The sequence below is a fragment of the Phodopus roborovskii genome, unplaced genomic scaffold (genome assembly GCF_943737965.1).
Source record: "Phodopus roborovskii unplaced genomic scaffold, PHOROB, whole genome shotgun sequence".
NCBI lineage: Eukaryota > Metazoa > Chordata > Mammalia > Rodentia > Cricetidae > Phodopus > Phodopus roborovskii.
The window spans coordinates 5,511,025-5,531,689 of NW_026126638.1; the positions used below are offsets into that span (position 1 = coordinate 5,511,025).

The following is a 20,665-nucleotide window of genomic DNA, read 5'->3' on the forward strand; positions in this document are numbered from 1 at the left end:
TCACTCAGATCCTGGCCTGGGTCCACTCTCTGCTTTGATCAGACGCTGTTGCTTTGAATGCGTTCCCCAGCAGAATCTTTTTCTCAGCTCCAATTGATCCGTGACTGCTTCATTTCGAATACCCGGGGCTGAACAGCGTGGTGATCCTCTCGTCGTTGCTCTCGTCCCTTCTCCGACAGATGGCCTCTGAAATTCTGGGTATTGGTTACAGAGCCACATCCACTCCTCCAAACAGTTTTGCTTCTTCAAATATCCCCGGGTAACAGCCACTGTGGGACTGACTCGATGAAAGAACGAACAGTCACTATAATTGGTAAAACTGAGCACAGAGGAAGCGCCTTTCCCCGCTCTTGAGTTTAAGGTAGTAAATGTGAAGAGCGCCCGCAACTATCTGCCTTGGTTCCTTTGTCCGTGAGTCCTTCTGGGGAAAGGGTATCAGATTTATAACAATGAAATCGTGTTTGACTTCTATTCTAAATGTGTAAGTTTATTTGGAGAAGTCTGCAGGTTGATGTTTTTCCTCTGCCAAGTGCGTGGGCAGAGTAGGAGGCTGACTGAGCAATCAAATTTTCATGTAGTATTGAAATCCTACCATACGGTGAGGTTCCAAGACATATAGTCACAACAGTTGCAGAAGATTTTCATAAAGTTTAATACAACAGTGAAAAACCAATATGAAGGATCTGGCCAGAAAGTTCTTTGGGTATAAATGATTGCTGTGGAAACCACGTGAGCTAAGTTCGATCCATGGAGCCCTTATTAAAACAACTGGCTGCAATGGCATGCATCTGTAATTCCAGAACTCTACTGTGAGAAAGGAGGTGTAGATGGGTGAATTGTCTGAAAGCTCTGAGCTCAGCTAGCCAGAGACATCAAAGTGTCGGCAACAAAAGACACCCTTCCTGAAGGTGGAGGGAGACAGCCAGCTCTTTGGCCCGTCTGTGTTAGAAGCAACACCAACACATCTTCCACCTCCTATAACACACACACACACACACACACACACACACACACACACACACACACACACACACAGATATCATAGACAGAGACAGAGACAGAGACAGACAGATACCCACACAGGACAATAAATAAAAATTGAAAAGAAGCTGAAACATTTCCCCAAATACAATGTAAGAGCATTGTTCAAATGAAAAAGACGTATAATTTCCTTCCTATCATTCCAGACTACCACGTGGTCCTGAGATCTCTTCCTTTCTCACAGCATTTTAACCCCTTCAGTACCCTCACGGAGGCTTGCTTCAGCTGCCTGCTTGTTAGAATTAGAATAAATGAATGACAACTCGGATACATGGATGACATTATGAAACCAAAAATAAAGAGCAACTTGTTTTTCGGGATAAATAGGCATATGATTTCTATTGAAATACCTGTAAAATGAAAGATGAAAAGGATGATAAAAGAAATCAAGACTTTGATGGTTTTCACATGAGCTTCTGTGTTGAGGTCTCGGAATCCTGAGCCATTAGATTGCATCCTCTTGCTGTGTCTCCAAAGAGAAATGATTAAAAAGAAACATGTAGTCAGGGTCATCATAAAGAGAGAAATGATTCCAATGTTGACTAAAACATAGTTAATAATTGTTTCCCTTTTCTCCAGGAAGATCTCCCAAGTTCTGTTTATATGCCTCATTTGATTATCCTTCATTATCTTCACAACGAGTGAGTAGGAGATTAGCAATGAGATTAGCAAGTATCCCACTAGAAAGAAAAACACTTTATCAGTCCTCCTCTTTAACCAGAGAAATACACAGTGTGAAAAATTTGCTATCTTCAGGAAATAGAAGATGCTGAGGCTGGCAGCAAACCAGACATTCAGGTGATTCACAGTCACCCATATGTAGCTGATGCTTTTCGTTAGACTGCTAGACCAATGCATAGTCGGAAAGAATAACTTTGTACAGGCATCTAAAGTTATTATCCATATGGTAAAAATCCTGGAAGTCGCCAAACCAGTGAGAAGGAAGCCAATCTTAGGGAGCTTCTTGTTCTTGGCCCAGTCCACACAGTTGGCAAGCACAATGACTGAGTTCCCTAAGACGCCCAGCACAACTTCAGTAGTTGCAACAGAAAGGAGGACTTCTGCTGCCCTCAGCATGTCTGCAGACCCACACAGTTGCTTCTGTTGCATCTATAATATATTACCTGTTGCTGAATGTCCTCTGTATTGACTGACTGTTAGAATACTTTTTCTTTCTTTCTCAAATAAAGGCTTCAAAGCATTAAGAATATGTCGTGGTGGAATCTGTGTGCAGACTAGATATCTTATTGTGTTTTGCTTATAGGCAAATGACAGTTTCTGTTTCATGTATTTTGCTTCTTTCTTAGACTACTTTACATGGAATAAGTCTGGTTGTTGAGTAGGAGTGGTGATATATAACAGGACTTAAACAACAGGAACAACACTGAATTTCATGCTTTAAATATGAACTCACCATCATGAGTTGGGTAAGATAGTATATGTTTATAGTACCAGCTCTTTGAGAGTTGTGAGTTTGAGACCAGCTAGCTCACCCACAGCTTTCTTATGAAGGAAAGAAAATTCCACAACACTAAAACCAATAAGATTTTAAGAAAGGAAAAGAAGCAAAGGAGAAAATTAACCATAATTTCATTGTTTATAGACATAATCTGAAGGTACAAATAAAAAAACTAATGAGATAGCCACTTTATCCTGGGATATTGAATTATTGTTTAATTAAAATGTAAGCTCCTTTGTTGGTATGGTAAGTTTCAGAATGACAAAAAGTTGTATTTGTACTTAATAGTTGTATTTAGTGATAGGTTTCATAAAGATATTCTGACTCAACTACATCATGATTTTAATATTTTAAACTTCCACTATTGTTCTCTTCTTTTTCTTTTCTATTTCTTAGACAATTTTTCAACTATTTTCATGTCAAGTGTGTGTGTGTGTGTGTTTATATATTTACATATATGTTCTATCTATATAAAATCTGTTTTTTTTGGTTTGACAACATTTAGTATTTGAACTTAATACGTTATAGATATATGGGTAGATAATGAATATTTCACTTCATTCTGCAGGCTGCCTATTTTCTTTGCTCATGGAGACAAAATGCTCAAAATTTGTCTTTCTGAGGCTGACCTAGTTTGCTCCAGTTGCATCCATTTTTGTACAGATGACATACTTCACTAATCTTTACTGAAGAATTGATCTCCATCTCCTTTTTCTGTTCTGTTCTACATGGACACCAAGGCAGTTTCTTTAACATGAAAAATGTGAACAGTGTTGCAATAAGCACGAAGTCCAAGGGTCTTTGATGTATAGTCAATATTACTATAGATAGGCCACATGGTAGTTCTATTTATGCTTTTGAAGACTAAGTTACATTCCCACCAGCAATGCCGCTGTCAGCATTTGTTGTAATTTGTTTTCTTGATGACAGCCATTCTGACTTGGGTGAGATGGAATTTCAGTTAGTTTTAATTTGTGTTCCCTGCGTAGCCAAGGTTGTTGAATAGTATTTGAAATATTTATTGGCATTTGTGAGTTTTCTAAGAGTTGATTTTTTTCATCTCACTAGCCCATTTAATTATTAAGTTGTTTGGTTTGGTGTTTTTTTTAGTACTTTGAACTCATCCTTTTTTATAGGTATTAATCCTGTGTTGAATATATGGCTAGACAATAAAGATTTATTCCCATTCTGTAAGCTGTCTCCTCACTCAACTAGCTATTTCTTTTGCTGATTTACAGAGTTGCTGACTTAATTATATATATTTCTCTTTTCCTTCCATGTCAGTAACAGTTTCAGCCTCAATGTCCAATGACCAAAGATTGCCCTGTTTTCTTCCATGGGGTCTTAATATAAAGTTCTAGTGGGTAAGCAACACCTGTGGCAACAGGCTGTTTTGTTTTCAAGGCCTGAGGACCCCCTCCCTGACTGAAAACTTGAAGGACAATATTTGCCATTGAAATTTTGTTTGCTGGTGTCAATGGCATAAAGAAGCATAGAATCATTTCATGGGTGCGCTGATCTATTTTTCCATTACTATTTTTCTAACTACTTATCACTATTATGACCATACTACTATATGAAATACCCAACATAATAAGAACTTTGTGGTTTAACGGGGAAAAATAAAGGAAACTTGCTGGGTGGTGGAGGTGCACATCTTTAATTCTGTTACTTGGGAGGCAGTGGTAGGCAAATCTATAGAGTGAGTTCCAGTACAGCTAGGGCCAAACAAAGAAACGCTGAGTCAAAAAAAAAAAAAAAAAAAAAAAAAAAACCAACAACAACAACAACAACAACAACAACAAAAAAAAAAAAAACAAAAAGCAAAACAAAACAAAACAAAAAACCCCAAACCGAACCAAATAAAATAAAAAAAATAAAAATAAAAAAATAAAAAACTCCAACCAACCAACTAAATAAAGATAACTTTATAAGAAGTAAAAATGTGCACAAAAGTTTCATGTTCCAAATGCCAAGATTGATTATAACTGTCTATCTTGGTTTCCATTTCTTTTGGTCTTCTGGGTAAAGGGTGTCAGTGGTTCAGGAAAACCAAGGCAATAATAATGAGGTCTTGTTTTGGATGTTAGGCACAGCAAGGAGTCTTTCTTTATATCAGATAGTCTATGGTTGATGTTTTCCCTCTGGTGAATGTACGGGAAGAAGTTAAGGAGTCAGAAAATTGACTGTACAAATGGACCTGTAAGTAACATTAAAATCCCACCGGTGGGTGTGATTCCTTGAGAGGCAGTCATGACAGTTCAGAAAATTCTAGATGTTTGATAATAGCTGAAATCAATAAAAGAACACAGTACAAAAGAAAAGGGGCTTCAGGGATTTTTTTCCCACCAAACTCTTCCAGATCATTCATTTCTCTTCCAGATTGTCATGTGGCGCTGGTATATTTTCCTTTCTTAGAGCACTTTAAGTGTAGTAATATCCTTACAGAGACTTGCTTCAGCCAGCTGTTTGGTAGAATTAGGATAAATGAGTAATAGCAGGGATACATAAATGCACTTGTCAAACCAAACATGAATAGCAGGTTGCTTTCTGGGATGAAAAGATATATTACATTGATGCTAACACACATGAAATATAATATAAAAAGGATGATAAAAAGATATTAAAACTTTTACTGCTTTTATATGAACTTCAGTGTTGAGGTCTCTGAATCCTGATTCATTTAATTGCATCCTCTTGCTGGATCTCCAAAGGGAAATGATTAGCAGAAAACATACAATTAACATTACCATAAAGAATGAAAATACTCCCTCATTGGTGAAAGCATAGTGAAGGATTAACTCACTTTTCTTCATGTGGATCTGCCAGGGTGTGTTTATATATGGTACTTTATTGCCTTTAACTATCTTCACAACTACAGGGAAAGAAAATAACCATGACACAAGCAAGCAGAAAGAGAAAAACCATATTAATTTTTCTTTTTAAACAGAGAAATACATAGTGGGAAAAATTTACTATCTTCACGAAATAGAAGATACTGAGACTGGCTGCAAACCAGACACTCAACTGACTGATAACTAGCCATAGATAACTGATGTGTTCAGTGATGTTGATAGGAGACAGAAACTGTGGAGAGATTATCCTAATGTATGTCTCTGAGATTAACATCCACATGAGGCAAAATCTGAATATCGCCAAGCTTATGAGAATGAAGAGAGCCTCTTGCTCCTGGCACAGTCTGTGCAGTACACAAGGGAAAAGAATCTGTCCCCTAAAACTCCCAGCACGGCCTCACTAGTTGCAATGGAAAGGAGGACACCTTCCACTGCATTCAACATCTCTGCTGATGTTTATTTAAGCTGGCTTCCACTGCAGCTGCTTTAGATTATCCAATGTAGAATATCCCATCTATTGGATGCCCAATAAAGGAGTGACTTTATCTTCCTCCTCTAAAGACTTCAACACACCCAAAAAGTCTTTGTGGTGGAATGTGAAATGTCTTCATTGAGTTCCCTCCAGCTGCTCCCATAAGTCTTAGCTTTGTCTACAGGATGCAGCAGACTGAATATCTCCCTTGCAATGTGTTAGTAGGTAAATGAGTGTTTCTGCTTTGGCTGTTTTACCTGTCCCTGTGAGACTATTTTGCATTTGAAGAAGTGTTGGGTTTTGAGGTCCATGGTCTGACAGAGGGAAAGGAGGAGGACACAGTAGCCTGGGGCATTGATGAGAGACTGAACAGTGGCAGACTGAACAAACATACTTTGTTCACTCTTGATGAAGGCTTCAGGTCAGATATGCCAGTAGGAACCCAAGCACATTCTGGTACTGAAGGGCCACACACAGGTGGGCAGTATGCAAGGCTGCACAGATGTAAGGATGAGATCCCAACTCACACCTACTGGCAGGATGGTGAAGTGGGAAATGAAGATGAGGTTCTCTAACCTCAGAATCATCCAAAAGTGGTACTCAGCCTAAAGTTGGTATTTAATAGATTGCTGTGCTTTTGGGTTTCCCCACCCATTTGATGTTAGCTATTTTGTGCTGATTTATTCTGAATACCTATATCAATACTACATTATATAAACATACACTGGCCTTAGATGTTCTGTTTCACAGAGATATGTGTAGCAAGGATAGAAAGCACAAAATCTAACACTGGTTTTCATCTTTTAATTGTGGAAGCCAGTATCACTAGATGGTCATAGGCATATACTTAAGTCCATGCACTCTACTACCCTGGGACAGTAGAATCATTTGTCTTCAAGGGTTTAAGGCCAGCCTGGGTAACACAGTGACAGCTCTCTTCTGGGGGGGACCCTCATAATTCCAAATAAACAAAAAGAAAAAAGGAAAGGAACAAAAAAAAAAAAAGGGAGAAAAAAATCATCATAATTTGTAGCATGAATAATAAACACCCACGGACAGATATTGGGGTTAAAGTTGAAGATCAGAGAAACAAAGCCACCAAGCTACCAGAGAGCTCTCTTACCTTTATCCTGGCTGGGGCAATCCTGACCTCAACATGGCTTGAGACTAATTGCCAGAATACGAGAACTTGCTCCTATTTTATATACCTCCCCAGTGCTGGGATTAAAGGCATGAACTCCATTTCTCTTTAAGACTGATTCACTCTCATGTAGCCCTGGGTGGCCTTAAACTCACAGCATCCATCTGCCTCTGTCTCCCGAGTTCTGGGATTAAAGGTGTGTGCCACTACTGCCCAGATTCTGTGTCTGTGGCTAGCTTTGCATTCTGGTTTCCAGTGGCTTTATTAGATCACAAACAATAAATCACCACAATAGTTTTCATTTATAAGCACAATTTAAATCCATAAATAAAATAGTATATAGAATTATAAGGTATATGCAAACAAACTACTAATGGTACAATGATAAAGGTAATTAATGCATATTCTATGTCGTATGAACACATGTGTGCTTTCTTCTGTAGAAAGGAATCTACATGACACACCATGTCAGTGGGTACATTGTTTTGAGATGAACAACTTAGACACCATCAAAGGACTGGCTGAAGACGAATGTGAGACTCATTGGTAGTAGTGTTTTCAGCACATCCAGGCTACACAGAGGAGAAGATTAGAAGAAACCCACTGAGGATCAAAGAAATAGCTCTTACATCAAAGCAGGAAAGGAGACATTTATTTTGGGACTGGAACAAAAATTTAATTCTCCTAAATCCTTGTTCTTGCGAAGAAGCAAATTCATGACTTTCTATAGTGACTTAGCACAGAAAGTCACAGAACGTGTCAAGTATATTGATGAAAACACCAAGTAGGCACATTAAAATGGGGGAATATCGGCCATTAGGCATTGATGTTATTTGACAACATTTTTAGAGCTTTGGATAGAAACTAGAGCTCCATTTGTATATAATTTTAGCACTGATGTCCTTTTCCTTTTTTAAAATTTATTTTTAATTATTATTATTTTTTAGTAGCTCCTGAGAGTTCTTCTGCTGAGGTAATTAGAGTATCTATGAGAAGCAAGGTCCATGTTGTATTATGGCATTGGACCAAATTGGCAAACATCAATATTTAAGAAGTCATCACTTACACAATTTATAGTCCCCTGTGCCTCTGAGTGCAGTTGATGCTTTTTCAAAATCTGGTATAGAAATTAGGTGTAGTTATCCTAGACTGGCATTGCTAAATTGTGGCCCAGACAATAGTTTGTGGGAAGATTTTTGATATCGCAGCACAGGACTCATGGTAAGTATTTCCCGATGTCACTGTCTATTTTATTAAAGTACTCAAGTGGGTTTTCTTGTTTATATGAGGAATATTACTTCTCTGTTACTTCCTGAAACTACTAATTGAGTTAATTGGTATAAAATCTCAAATCTCATAACACTTGTAACAAAATGTATTTTTTTCAGTGATAAATCAATGTAGAGTGACAACTTTATTATTCCAGTAGCAAGGTTGGCCCATCTCAGCCTAGAAAAAAACTATATGTATATTTCACATGGAGAATGTCAAGAAACAATACAAAAGTGTGTTGTGTCTGCCTATATAGTCTTGTGTCTGTCTATATGGTCTTGTGTCTGTCTATATAGCAAGCACTTTCATTAATATTTTATTAGATTAAAACCTTTGAGAATTGCATATTGTATTTACAGCATTTTCTTCCTTCAGTTACTCACCTGACATGTCTAAATTTACCTAGTTTGAATCAGTTTATACATTTGCTGAGCATTTAATAAAATCTTAATGTTTAATCATTCCTTTGATAAAATTTAATAAAGTAGTGCTTCTTTCTATTAATACAAAGTAAGCATAGCCATACCACAAATGATACTATTTATAATAAATACATTTCATGATTCCATCATGAAAAGAAAATATGACACAAAGTTGCCACCATTATTTTGTACCACAATTAAGTACTTGATAGTTGATCGCATACATTTTTTATATGATCTCTTTTCTATGGGTACCCCATTGTTGTCCTGTGTTGTAGAGATCCTGCTGCTTTGGGTCTGTGCTGTCCTTTCACCTACAGCAACAGATCATAGATGAGGTGGATGTTGAGGATGGCCAAGTCATAACCTTGGTCTGGGCCTGGAAAGCGGTAAGGTTGGTGTTAATATTCTTTCTTCATTCTGCAAGTTTAGTGTTTTGTTTTGATTATTATGTGGCCAGAGGACTTTTTTTTTTTTGGTTCAGTGTATTTGGTATTCTGTAAGTTTCTTGTATCTTCATGGACATGTGCATGTTTTTCTTTAGGTTGGGAAAACTTTTGTTGAATTTATTTTCTGTGCCTTTGAGCTGGTATTCTTCTCCTATTCATATTATTCTTAGGTTTGGTCTTTTCATGGGCAAATTTTGTTGTCTTTAGTGGTTTTTTTGACTGATGAATCTAGTTCCTTTATAATATCTTCAATGCCCCAGATTTTCTTTCATCTCTTGCATTCTGTTGTTTATTATTGCATCTGCAATTTCTACTCATTTGCCCAGATTTTTTATTTCTGTAATTCTTTGTTTGTGTTTTCTTTATTGCCTCCATTTCAATTTTCATGTCTTGAACCATTTCCTTCATTTGTTTGATTGTTTTTTTTTCTTGGCTATATTTATTGATTTCCTCAAAAATTTTTTGAGGAATTTATTGATTTCCTCAACAATTTTTGTTTGTCTTTTCCTCAGTTTCTGCAAAGGAGTTTTTCATTTCCTCTTTAAGGGCCTCTACCATCCTCACAAAATTATTTTTAACATCATTTTCTTCTGTTTTATTTACATTGGGAAGTTCAGGTCTTGTTGTTGTAGAACCAGTAGGTTCTGAAAGTGCCATATTGCTCTTTGTGTTGTTGAATGTATTCTTGCCTGGTATTCACCCATCTCTCCCTCCAACCAGTGTAGATGGTATATGTACCTCTGGGGGCCCGCTCTTTGTCCAATTAGTGCAGGCAGCGTCTGTTTCTCAGGGGCCACTGATGCTGCAGGTGGATGTTTGGTTTCGTGAGGCTCAGTGGGACTTGTAGTTTCCAGGGTTCAATGTGGGTGAATGGAGCTGCTTGCCTGCAGAGGTTTTGCCTGCTGATCAGCTAGTGAGGCTGCAATAGGTGGACGAACTAATACTCTTGATGCCCCCATAGAGAGCCAGCATCATTTAGAAATTTGCAGTTAATTCAATTCCCAGCTTTCGGGGGTGAAAATGTCTATTGCTAGGCTGCTGTTGAGAATCACATGTTCTGGCACTGCAGTGGAATCGCCCAACACAATATTAGACAATTCTTCTACTGCAGTGAGCAGTTATCCACTGTTCTCCAAGGATCTACCAAAGTGAGGACTCCAGTGTATACATGGACATTTTTCTTAGAGTCAAACAGTCCATTTTCTGGCAGTTCACCTTTGGGCCTCAGAAAGGCAGCTTCTTTTAGCTTAGAAGACAAGAACAGTTATGGCCTGGGAAAGGGTGACAGGAATTTCCCCCCTGGTCCTTGGAAGATAGTGGAGCTAGTAATGCCAATGTGTGGTGTATCTGATTTTAGAAGGGTCCTTATCATAGACTTCCTCCTAGCAAAGCCTGGCTTTTATTATCCTACTGTTCCTAGTTAGTTTAAACTTCTTTCCTTGAACATTCTTTAATGTTTCATCATGGTCCCCCTCAATCCCCTCCCCAACATTTTTTCTCTAGTCAGCTATGGAGAGTCAACTCCAGGGATAGGGTAGAGGAATGTATAAAGGTCCAGAACTTTTCCTAGGCTAATTCCTTCATCCCGATCACTATCCAAACCTCACTGAAGCATGCTGGTCTACAAGGTCATGACAGTCTCTGCCTTCTTTGTTCCACAATGGCTTTCCCCAGTTTAGGCATAGGTACAAGTACCTTGAAATCATTTGTAGATGGAAGTTGATGTTTGTGAGTGTGTGTTTTTGTTGGGATGGGTGGAGGAGGGTTGGCTTGTTGTGAAAGTTTTTGTTTGTTTGTTTTTGTTTTTTTTCCCAAGGCAGGGTTTCTCTGTGGCTTTTGGAGTCTGTCCTGGAAATAGCTCTTGTAGACCAGGCTGGTCTCGAACTCACAGAGATGCTCCTGCCTCTGCCTCCCAAAGTGCTGGGATTAAAGGTGTGTGCCACCACCGCCTGGTTGTTATGAAAGTTTTAAGTAGAAATTGGACAAGCTATCAATGTGGTCTTAGGTGAGGATAGCAGCTTGTAGCAGTTGAGTGACTGAGGTATGATTTGGTTGTTAGTTTGAATTGACCATATCAAGGTAACATTCTTGGTCAGGTGGGATCAGGACAGAATGGCTGAGTTTTTCTTTTCTTTTCTGATGGTCCCATCCTCACTAGATGCCAAAGCAGTTGTGTGTTCTGTAGAATTATGGTGAAAAGATGGGGGCACTTCAACACAGTGAGCTTCAGTCGTGTCTGAGAGTGTTGGCAACCAGATGTGTTACTGACTGTGAACTTGTAGGTCTGGGATGGAAACTTGTACCACATTTAGGAAAGAAAGAAAGAGTGTCCTCGTGAGCAAGAGAGAAAAAGGACCTAACAAACACAAAGCTTTCTGCTCCAGTTCTTTCTGAACTCAGACAGTTTCCCAGGAGATCTGCTCACCCAACCATCTGACAGTGTCCTCACCGCCCCTTGCCTGCCTGTGCTGTGTGACTCCTGCTCTGTGGGTGACTCTTGCTCTGTGGACTGCTCATCTAACTGTGTGAAAATGGCCTATCCTCCTCCTCTTCTCCTGTGAGGTGACTCTCATTGTCTGGGCTGCTTGCTTCTCACTGGAATACAATCGAGATAAAGGGAAATGAGGGGCAGAGAGAGACAGCGATTCTGCCGATTTAGCATGGTGTCAGCAGACACAGTGAGATGACCAGTCGGTCCTTGTGAAACCTGGTCTATGCTCAGTAGACCATAGTTGTGAGGGTTCTGCAGATAACCAGCTCTATGACCTTAGGGCTGAGGGTCTTAGGATATGCTGAAAATGGGTTCTGGATACACGCTGCTATAAAAATATAGTCGTTGGAATGGAACATGTTAGTGTTCTCTTCTTGTTGACACATAAGACCAATGGTTTCTTTACACTGTAGCCCTGGGAAGTTTTGTTTGTGACTTTCAAAAATAAGGATGCATGACATAGATTGGTCTTGAAGTTTTCTCCTGTTCTGGTCTGGCCGGCACACAGATAGTGGTACCATTCAGATGGTCTTTCCTCAACTGACCCTTAAAGAAGGTAGGAGTAGGCTCTGATCACATTGCTCTGAGAAGCAGTTAGTCCACAGAGTTCAGCTGCTGAAGAGGACTGTGGATAGACCACACAACCTCAGCCACTTTATACTTCCCCTTAAACAGAGGGCTGAGAACAGGAAGAGGTGGACATGACAGAGACTATTCTTGTAGTTTGCAGAAATCTTTGACCAAAAGCTATACTGCAACCTGAAAGGAATAACTACCACAGAAAATGTTCAAATAACTGGGCTCAAATGAAAAAATAACAAAACTGAGGAGGACCAATTCAACAAAGTGAAAGAAAATAAAAATACATCAGCACACGTTTGTACGTTAAAAACAAGAAGTGTAAAGACAACAGCATTTCAGTTAGCACTTACAAGTCTCTCATTAAGTGAGTTCACCACACATATTTCTCAGACACTTTAATTTTTATTAAATTATGTTTTCTGGCCATAAGAATTATTACCTAGAATATTTAGGAATTTATAGATCATTTAAGAAAGTAAATTCAATTCACCTGTACTTCTATCATCTAAAGAGAAAGGACATACACTTACAGTTTATAGATAGAGGTAATCATAATACCTATTATCTATATCTGTCACTTGCCTGCCATAGCCTGTTCTTACCCTCTATGACTTTTATCATTTGTATTCATCTTAAAATTGATATGGAAACATGTTGATGATGGTTAGTAAACTATTTCAAGTATTTAAAATCCTTTTCGCATTTCTACCTTTCAATTGTCTAATTTTAGGTCCCATAATCTATACCATTTTATAGGAATAAAGGCATAGGCACCAACGCAACTAAATTAGCATGAACATAAACAGGCACAGAAGAGACCATGAAGCAGATAATAGTTTATGTAACAATACTATTTCTGAAACGTTCAAACTTAAAGGAAAAAGTGTCACAACGCACACACAACATAACGTTAATGTATAGAAAGCTTGCCACCTGCTAAGACAAACACGTAATAAATGATCCTAAAGTGCACCTGTAATTAGCTAATAATCCTATGTAATTATAACCACATATGCAACGTGAAGGTGGTTTTGAAAGGCATCATAATAAGAATAGCTTTAAAGTACTAAGTTGATGTGATTTTGAGGATAGATACTTATGCACGATTACAATGTTGCTTTATGAGCAGTTCTGCAGAATTTACCAAATTCCCTCCATTAGAATTAAGCTTTAAGTAATTGAAACTCTGTCATCTGTGCACTTGTCACTCTGGATGTGCAGTCCCGTGCAGCACTCTCTTTTTGCACCTTCTGTGCACAATGCTATTTTCCAATCCTGATTCCAGCTCCTTCAGTCTCACTCCTAACCTAAATTAGATTTCAGTCTAAACCGCATGACATCAGTGACGTTCCAGATCATTTGCTTATTCCATAGTGAATATTAATCATATTAATCATCAAGCAGAGTTAGTACTAAAAATATCTAGTGTATATAGGTTCAGTGTTCATATTTCATAGCAGTTATTTTTTATTTATTTTGAAACAGTAGGAAACTGAAGCTAAATTAAACAATATGATAAAGATAAGTATATTATTATATACCTGTAAGATTGCCTACTATAGAAATTCAAAACTCATAATTGTATATAATTTTTAAAAATTTGATAAATAAAACAGTTCTAATATTACTGGGATAAGCACCAATACATAGTTCCTCAAATTACAAGCTATAATAAAACTTCTAATGAATCAGATTGGTAAGTTTGTTTGACACTGGCTAGTGACATTACAAGGAGCTTTTTTCTTTGAATTTGTTTTATTTGGTTCTTTTTCTATCATTTCTTATCTTTCTGCACATTCCAAGCCTATTAATTAAAATGCAAGTATTGGTTTTGAAACCTCCCAGAGAAAATGAACGATGTCTTTATATACAGAAATATCCAGGCTTCAGAAAACTGGTACACTCTGTAGTTTGTCAAAGATAATATCCTAACATCATATATTAGGTTATATATAATAATCAAATTTGAAAATGAAAAGTTCAAAATGCTGTTGAGTATAAGTTTCTATACACATATGTGCATATGTATTTGTATGTGTATATGGAAACCTCACACATGTTCTACTCTTGGTATATTTTCCTGTGCTCTGGTTAGACATGATAATTTTTTTGTGTGTGTGCATGTGATTTTCTTTGAATGATTTCCTTTTCAGCAGAATCTGTCCTCAACACTAACTGATGTAGGATGGACTCATTTTAAAAGATTGGACAAGAAGAGTATCACTACAGACTTCTTTCTTCAGCAGATAGACTCTGCTTGTCTAGTTATCTTTCAGAGTTGCATTCACTATTGTAACTGTTGCTACTACATCAGGACCAACTAACAAGAACTTTGGCATTTAATAGGTGAAAACAACAGTGAGTTTTTGAGAAGCAAAACTGCACACAGCAAAGGTGCTCTTTTCTGTTCTTCAGTTCCATATTGTAAATATCAGGGGTGACCACAGCTGTCTATCTTGATGTATCTTGATGTCTTTCTTTTGTGTCTTCCTGTGGAAGTGGTATCAGCACTTCAGTCTTGTTTTGAGTGTTTATTTTCCCAGTGAAAGTTGTATTAGTCAGGGTTCTCTAGAGTCACAGAACTTATGGAATGAAGATCTCTCTCTCTCTCTCTCTTTATCTATATAGATATGTGTCTCTCTCTCTCTCTGTGTGTGTATGTGTGTATGCATATGTATATATCTATATCTTTATATGTATGTTTATATATATATGTAGACATGTCTATATCTCTCTCTATATGTCTCTATATGTGTCTATATATTTGAATCGGTATATATGGGATTTTATTGGAATGACATATAGGCTGGAGACAAGCAATGGAAATGGAAAGTCCAAGAATCCAGTAGTTGCTCAGTCCCACAAGGCTGGATGTCTCAGCTGGTCTTCTGTCTGTGTTGGAATTCAGAAGGATTAGACTTCAACACCAGTGAACAGATGGATGTGCTGACAAGACAAGGGGAAGCAGGCAAAGACCAAACCCTTCTTTCTTCCATTATCCTTACATATGCTCCCAACAGATAGGATAGCTCAGATTAAAAGTGTGGCTTCCTGCATCAAGGTCAGGGTTAAAGGCATATGTCATCTTACCCCAAGGTCCAGATCAAAGCCAGTGTCTTCTAGCCTCAAGAACCGGATCACAAGTGTTTCCTCCATTTCTGCATTGGGGTTAATTCCAGACATAGTCAACCTGATAAATCATCACAAAAGTCTTCACACAGAAGGGTTGCTTCCCTGGCAAATGTGAATAAAGAAGTTGAAGCATAAGGAGGCTGACTGAGCAGTTGAACTTGCATGTGGGATACAAATCCCACTCCAGAGAAAGAGCCCCACAATACAGTTAAAGCAGCTGCAGAAGAGTATAGTGCTTGGTATTTCAGCTACAAACTATTGTAAGGACTAGTGCATGTGAAAAAGTTCTTCAAGGATTTCCTCACCAGATTATACCAGGGCATTCGTTCCCATGCCACACTGTCGTGTGTCCCTGAGCTCTCCACTGTCACAGCGCTTTAACTGCTGCAGTAACTTCAAGGAAACTTTCTTCAGCTGGTTGTTGGCTAAAATTAGAATAAATGAGTGGCAGCATGGGTACATGAGTACAATTATCACACCAAGAACTAATAGCAGTTTCCCATTTGGCCAAAGAAAGCATAATATTTCTATGAGCAAACCTACAAAATACAAGACAAAGAGGACGATAAAAGAAATTAAAACTTTCATGGCTTTCATATGAGCTTCTGTGTTGAGGTCTCGGAATCCTAAGACATTAGCTTGCATCTGCTTGTTGTGTCTCCAAAGAGAAATGATTAACAGGAGACATGTAATAACAGTTACCATAAAGAAGAAAAGAATTCCAAATTGAAAAAAGACATGACTGAAAAGTAACTCCTTTGCTTCTGGTGTGTCTAGGTGAACCTGCCAGGAGATGTTTCTGTATTGCATTTTAATATCATCAATCATCTTCACAATTTGTGGGATAGAAATAAACAACGAGACAAAAAAGCATCCCACCATAGTGATAAAAACACTGTCAGCTCTTCTCTTCAGCCAGGTAAATACGCAGTGAGAAAAATTTGCTATCTTCAGGAAATAGAAGATGCTGAGGCTGGCAGCAAACCAGATACTCAGGTGATTCATAGTTACCCATAGGTAACTGATGCATTCATATATCTTGCCATAGCTAAGTGTATGTGTAGAGAATAACTTTACATATGTATCAAAAGTTATTATCCACATGAGACAAATCCTGGAAGTTGCCAAGCCAGTGAGAATGAAGCCAATCTTAGAGAGCTTCTTGTTCCTGGCACAGTCCATGCAGTTCACAAATGCAACAAATGTGTTCCCCAAAGTTCCCAGCACAGCTTCACTAGTTGCCACAAAAAGGAGGATGCCTTCTGCTGCACTTAGCATCTCTGCAGATTCCTAAGATTGCTCAGGCTGCAGAATGTTTCATAGATTGGCTGCTTGATGGAGGAGTGATTTTCTCTTCTTTGTTCATGAAGACATAGAAGTGCCCAGGATTGGCCTGTGGTTATATCAGAAATATCTCCATGGCTTTCCTTGTTATTGCTTCTGTAGGAATTGGTGAGTCCATGGAAGGTCAGCAGACTCGCTGCCTACTTGAGATTTGTTAGTAACCAAATGAAAGCTTCTGTTTCATGAATTTTGATTCTCTAAGACTATTTTACATAGAAAAACTCAGCTATGGAGTCGAAATTTCAGGCATATGCTTCAGGATGATATATACATATATATATATATGTATATATCAGAAACCATCTTATTATATATTTTGAAATACCAACCATTAATATTAGTTTGAAATGGTGGCACATAGCCATGTACAGTACCAGCTAAGACACTGGGAGGCTGAGCTAGGGGAATTACAACTACTTGAGCCAAGGACAAGTTCCAGAAAAAATAAACAAAACAAACAAATAAACAAAACTCTAGCGAGAATGAAAAAAAAGAGAGAGAAAAAGAATTTGATGTGCTAAAAAATATAGTTTAAATATATAGATGTATAAGTTTAAATATACAAGAAATACAATATATAGAAATAATAGAGTGTTTCTACTTAGTCTGTCAAACAATAATTTTAAATAAAACTATGAGCTAAAATTTGATGGTTTTGACAAATATCTCTGAGCAGCTACTGTGTCTTACATACTGACAACCACATCATTGCTTTTGTGACTGAATTCATGGTGGTCACTTTTGACATGAAGGGTCTTCCACATCATTCCTTCAGTCAGCATATTTTATTTTGATAACATCTATACCTTTCTTCCTTTAATAAGCATCACCCAAGTGCTCGAATACAGCATGCTCTCCTTTGCCACTAAGGAAATATTGGTAGATAGAATTTTTAAGCTTTTGTGATTCATGGAACTCACATTCAACAAAGGCAGGAAACTCTTAGTTAAACCAATTGGTTATTGTAAAGCTCAACAATGAAATCCAGCATTCAGTAAGTCTTTACTATTTTCTCATCATTATGCTAGATACTTTAGTCTTATTCTTCATTTCAATTTCAAAGTATGCCTTTAAAATTGGTACTACTTGTATCTTAATTTTAATTTTATTAGTTTTCTTTTTGTTTTTGTGATTTGAGCTAGGGTATTGCTATATATTTCAGTTTCCATAATATTATAGAACCAACAGAATATATACCTCATGTATAATAAAATTTGAGCCCAGAAGAGCTAGAAGAGCTGTGTATTTAGTACACAGATCAAGCATAAGTGGGTCCTGTTGGTGTGTTGGCTTCATGAATATTTCATCAGCAAATGGGGGCTAAGGCTTTCACCTTCATGGGCAAGGGGACATGATTTTCTTTCACTAGACATTCATTAGATTTTCTTACAATTCTTGCAATGTTGAGAAGACACTTTAATTTTATAACACAGCTTTTGAGAAAACTGGACCAAGAATTTCAGCAATATTCTCAAAAGATTGAAATTGTGGTTATGTGAATGTTAGCTATAAAAATTACAAATGGGTCCTCAGGATGAAAACTGGAGAGTTACCAGCTTCATAAAGAAATCTAGACTTTATCACCCAACTTGTGTCTCTTATTGGGCTACAAACCCTCTCCCTGGATTCTGTTTAAACAGTAATTTTGCTCTTTCTGATTGAAAATAAAGGTTGAATGACTGGAGATTGCTTTAATAAATTCTCATCTACAGTTACTGAACATCATTTTGAATATGTCAAGACAAATTTTCAGTACAGATTAAAAAAATAATTAAAAATTATAATTTGTTTATTTTTCTCAATGTGCTGCAATTTTTGCTATAAAATTTCTATTAAAATTCATTCTTAAAACATGATATTTCATTAATATCTTAATTCACACGAACTTGTACCCCTTTGTATTTAATTATAAACTTCCAAACATGGTCTCCATATGTGTTTATTTACTGAGAGATCTTAAATTAACAATTTAATGATGTACCAAAATCTTAGAAAAACAATAACAAACCAAATCCAGAGACAATTGATGCAAACAGATGACACAAACAAACAAAACCCCACAAAATCTATACAAAGAATAATTGAAACAGAGAGCTGATTGTTTGAAATGACAAATAAGATAAATTTTTAACCATATTAGCTGAAAGAGAGATGGTACCAAATTAATGATATTAGAAATGAAAAGGGAGAAGTTATAATTAAAATTAGAATCTAAAAAATCCTCCCTCTCTCCCTCCCTCCCTCATTCCCTCTCTCACTCTCTCCCCCCTCCCTCTCTTTTACCCTCTCTGCCCTCTCACATGTAAAATAATAAATTAAATAAAAAATGCTTTGACTCCAAAATTTAAGTTCAAGGACAAGTTACTGGAGAAAAGGATTTCTATTTTTGTTTCCACAGAAAATGAAAAGCTGTGGATTCCTTCCAGACTAATGTGGTTTGATCAAGCCAGACCGCCTGAAACAGAGTACCAGGTGATCCTACAATCAAAACAGCTGGACAAAGCAGCCTTACAGACTACAGCCAGGATTTCTGCATCTTCTTAGAATCCCCCATGACAGCGCCCCTTACCAGCAGGAAGTAGTTTGGAAAGAGCGACGCCCAAATTCCCAAGTATTGTCTATAAATGTTTGTTTTCATTTAAATGGACTTGGTTATATAAAATAAACAAAAAAGAAATCCCAAGGACATACTGTAAAAAACTCTATTTGACAAAATTGGAAAACATAAAAGAAATAGACACATTTCCAGTACCATAAAATGTACAAAAATTAAACCAAGATATAATAAATAATTTAAACAGATTCATAATCATCAATAAGGTCAAAGGAGTAATAAAAAGTGTCCCACCTAAAAAAACAGTTGATTTACTCCAGATAGATTTAGTCCAGAATTCTCCCAGAACTTCAAGGAAAAATTCATACCAACACTGTATAAATTATTCCATGAACAGCAAAAAGGGAAAATTAAATTCTTTAAAACTATTTTTTAAACTTTATTTATTTTTAATGTGCATAGATATTTTGCCTGCATGTATGTCTGTGTGCCATGTTGATGCTTGGGGCCTATAGAGGTCAGAGGAGGACATCAGATCACTAGAAACTGCAGTTATGGATAATTGTTGATAATTGTTGACCGCTGTGTGTGTGTGCTGGGAACCAAATCTGGTTCCTCTGCAAGTGCAACAAGTGATTTTTGGGGAGTTTTTTTCTTCTTTAATTTTTAAAATTAATTTGATTTTTACATTCCAACCCCACTTCCCTGACCCTCCTTTCCTCCTGCTCCCCCGATTCCCTCCACCTCTCATCTGCTCCTCGGAGAGGATAAATCCTCCCATAGGAAGTCTACTAAGTCTGTCCCATCATCCATCTCCTTGAGGCAGGACCAAGTATTTCTCCACCCCCACCACACCCCTTAGTCTAGGCTGAGGAAGCAGCTATCTCTGTATAGAATGGGCTCCACTAAGTCAGTTTGTGCATTAGTGTTAGATCTTGGACTTTTTCCAGTGACCTCATATATTTTCCCAATCACACCATTGTCACCTATATTAAGGGAGTCTAGTTTGGTTTTATGCAGATTCCTCATTTGTCAGACTCGAGTCAGTGATCTCTCAGTAGCTCATGCCAACTGATTCTGTGGGTTTCCCCATCATGGTCTTGACTCCTTTGTTCATGTTATCACTCCTCCCTCACTTCGATTGTACTCCAGGAATTGGTTAGTTGTTGGTTTCTTCATCTACTTCCATCTGTTTCTGGAAGAGGGTTCTAGCTTCTCTGGGGTTGTGGATTATAGGCTAGATATCTTTTGCTTATGGCTGGTATTCACTTATGAGTGAGTACATACTATATTGTCTTTCTGGTTTTGAGTTAACTCACTCAGGATGGTTTTTCCTAGTTCTGTCCATTTGCCTGAGAATTTTAGGGTGTCATTGTTTCCTACCTCTGAGAAATACTCCATTGTATAAATGTACCACATTTTCTTTATCCATTCTTCAGTTCAGGGGCATC

At 37.5% G+C, this 20,665-nt stretch overlaps 2 protein-coding genes and 1 pseudogene across 2 annotated transcripts; all 3 read right to left on the bottom strand.

Annotated features, from left to right (window-relative positions):
* On the bottom strand, positions 1–2,118 carry LOC127212897 (taste receptor type 2 member 105). Its single transcript, XM_051173088.1, has 2 exons — positions 1,193–2,118; positions 1–277 (listed from the first exon to the last, which is right to left on the bottom strand). The coding sequence occupies exons 1-2, from the start codon at positions 2,116–2,118 to the stop codon at positions 1–3; spliced, it is 1,203 nt and encodes a 400-aa protein (XP_051029045.1).
* A 2,768-nt stretch (positions 2,119–4,886) lies between these two features.
* Positions 4,887–5,799, bottom strand: LOC127212898 (taste receptor type 2 member 114-like; annotated as a pseudogene).
* Positions 5,800–15,625: 9,826 nt separating this feature from the next.
* Positions 15,626–16,594, bottom strand: LOC127212899 (taste receptor type 2 member 104-like). The gene has a single exon (XM_051173090.1). It carries the CDS (start codon positions 16,592–16,594, stop codon positions 15,626–15,628), a length of 969 nt encoding a protein of 322 aa, XP_051029047.1.
* Positions 16,595–20,665: the final 4,071 nt, after the last annotated feature.

Excerpts from the sequence above, each read along its gene's own strand:
- LOC127212897 (XM_051173088.1), bottom strand. The coding sequence starts at position 2,118 with ATGCTGAGGGCAGCAGAAGTCCTCCTTTCTGTTGCAACTACTGAAGTT. Across the intron at positions 278-1,192 it reads AGAGATCTCAGGACCACGTG|TCCCACAGTGGCTGTTACCC; the intron begins GTAGTCTGGAAT and ends TCATCGAGTCAG.
- LOC127212899 (XM_051173090.1), bottom strand. The coding sequence starts at position 16,594 with ATGCTAAGTGCAGCAGAAGGCATCCTCCTTTTTGTGGCAACTAGTGAA.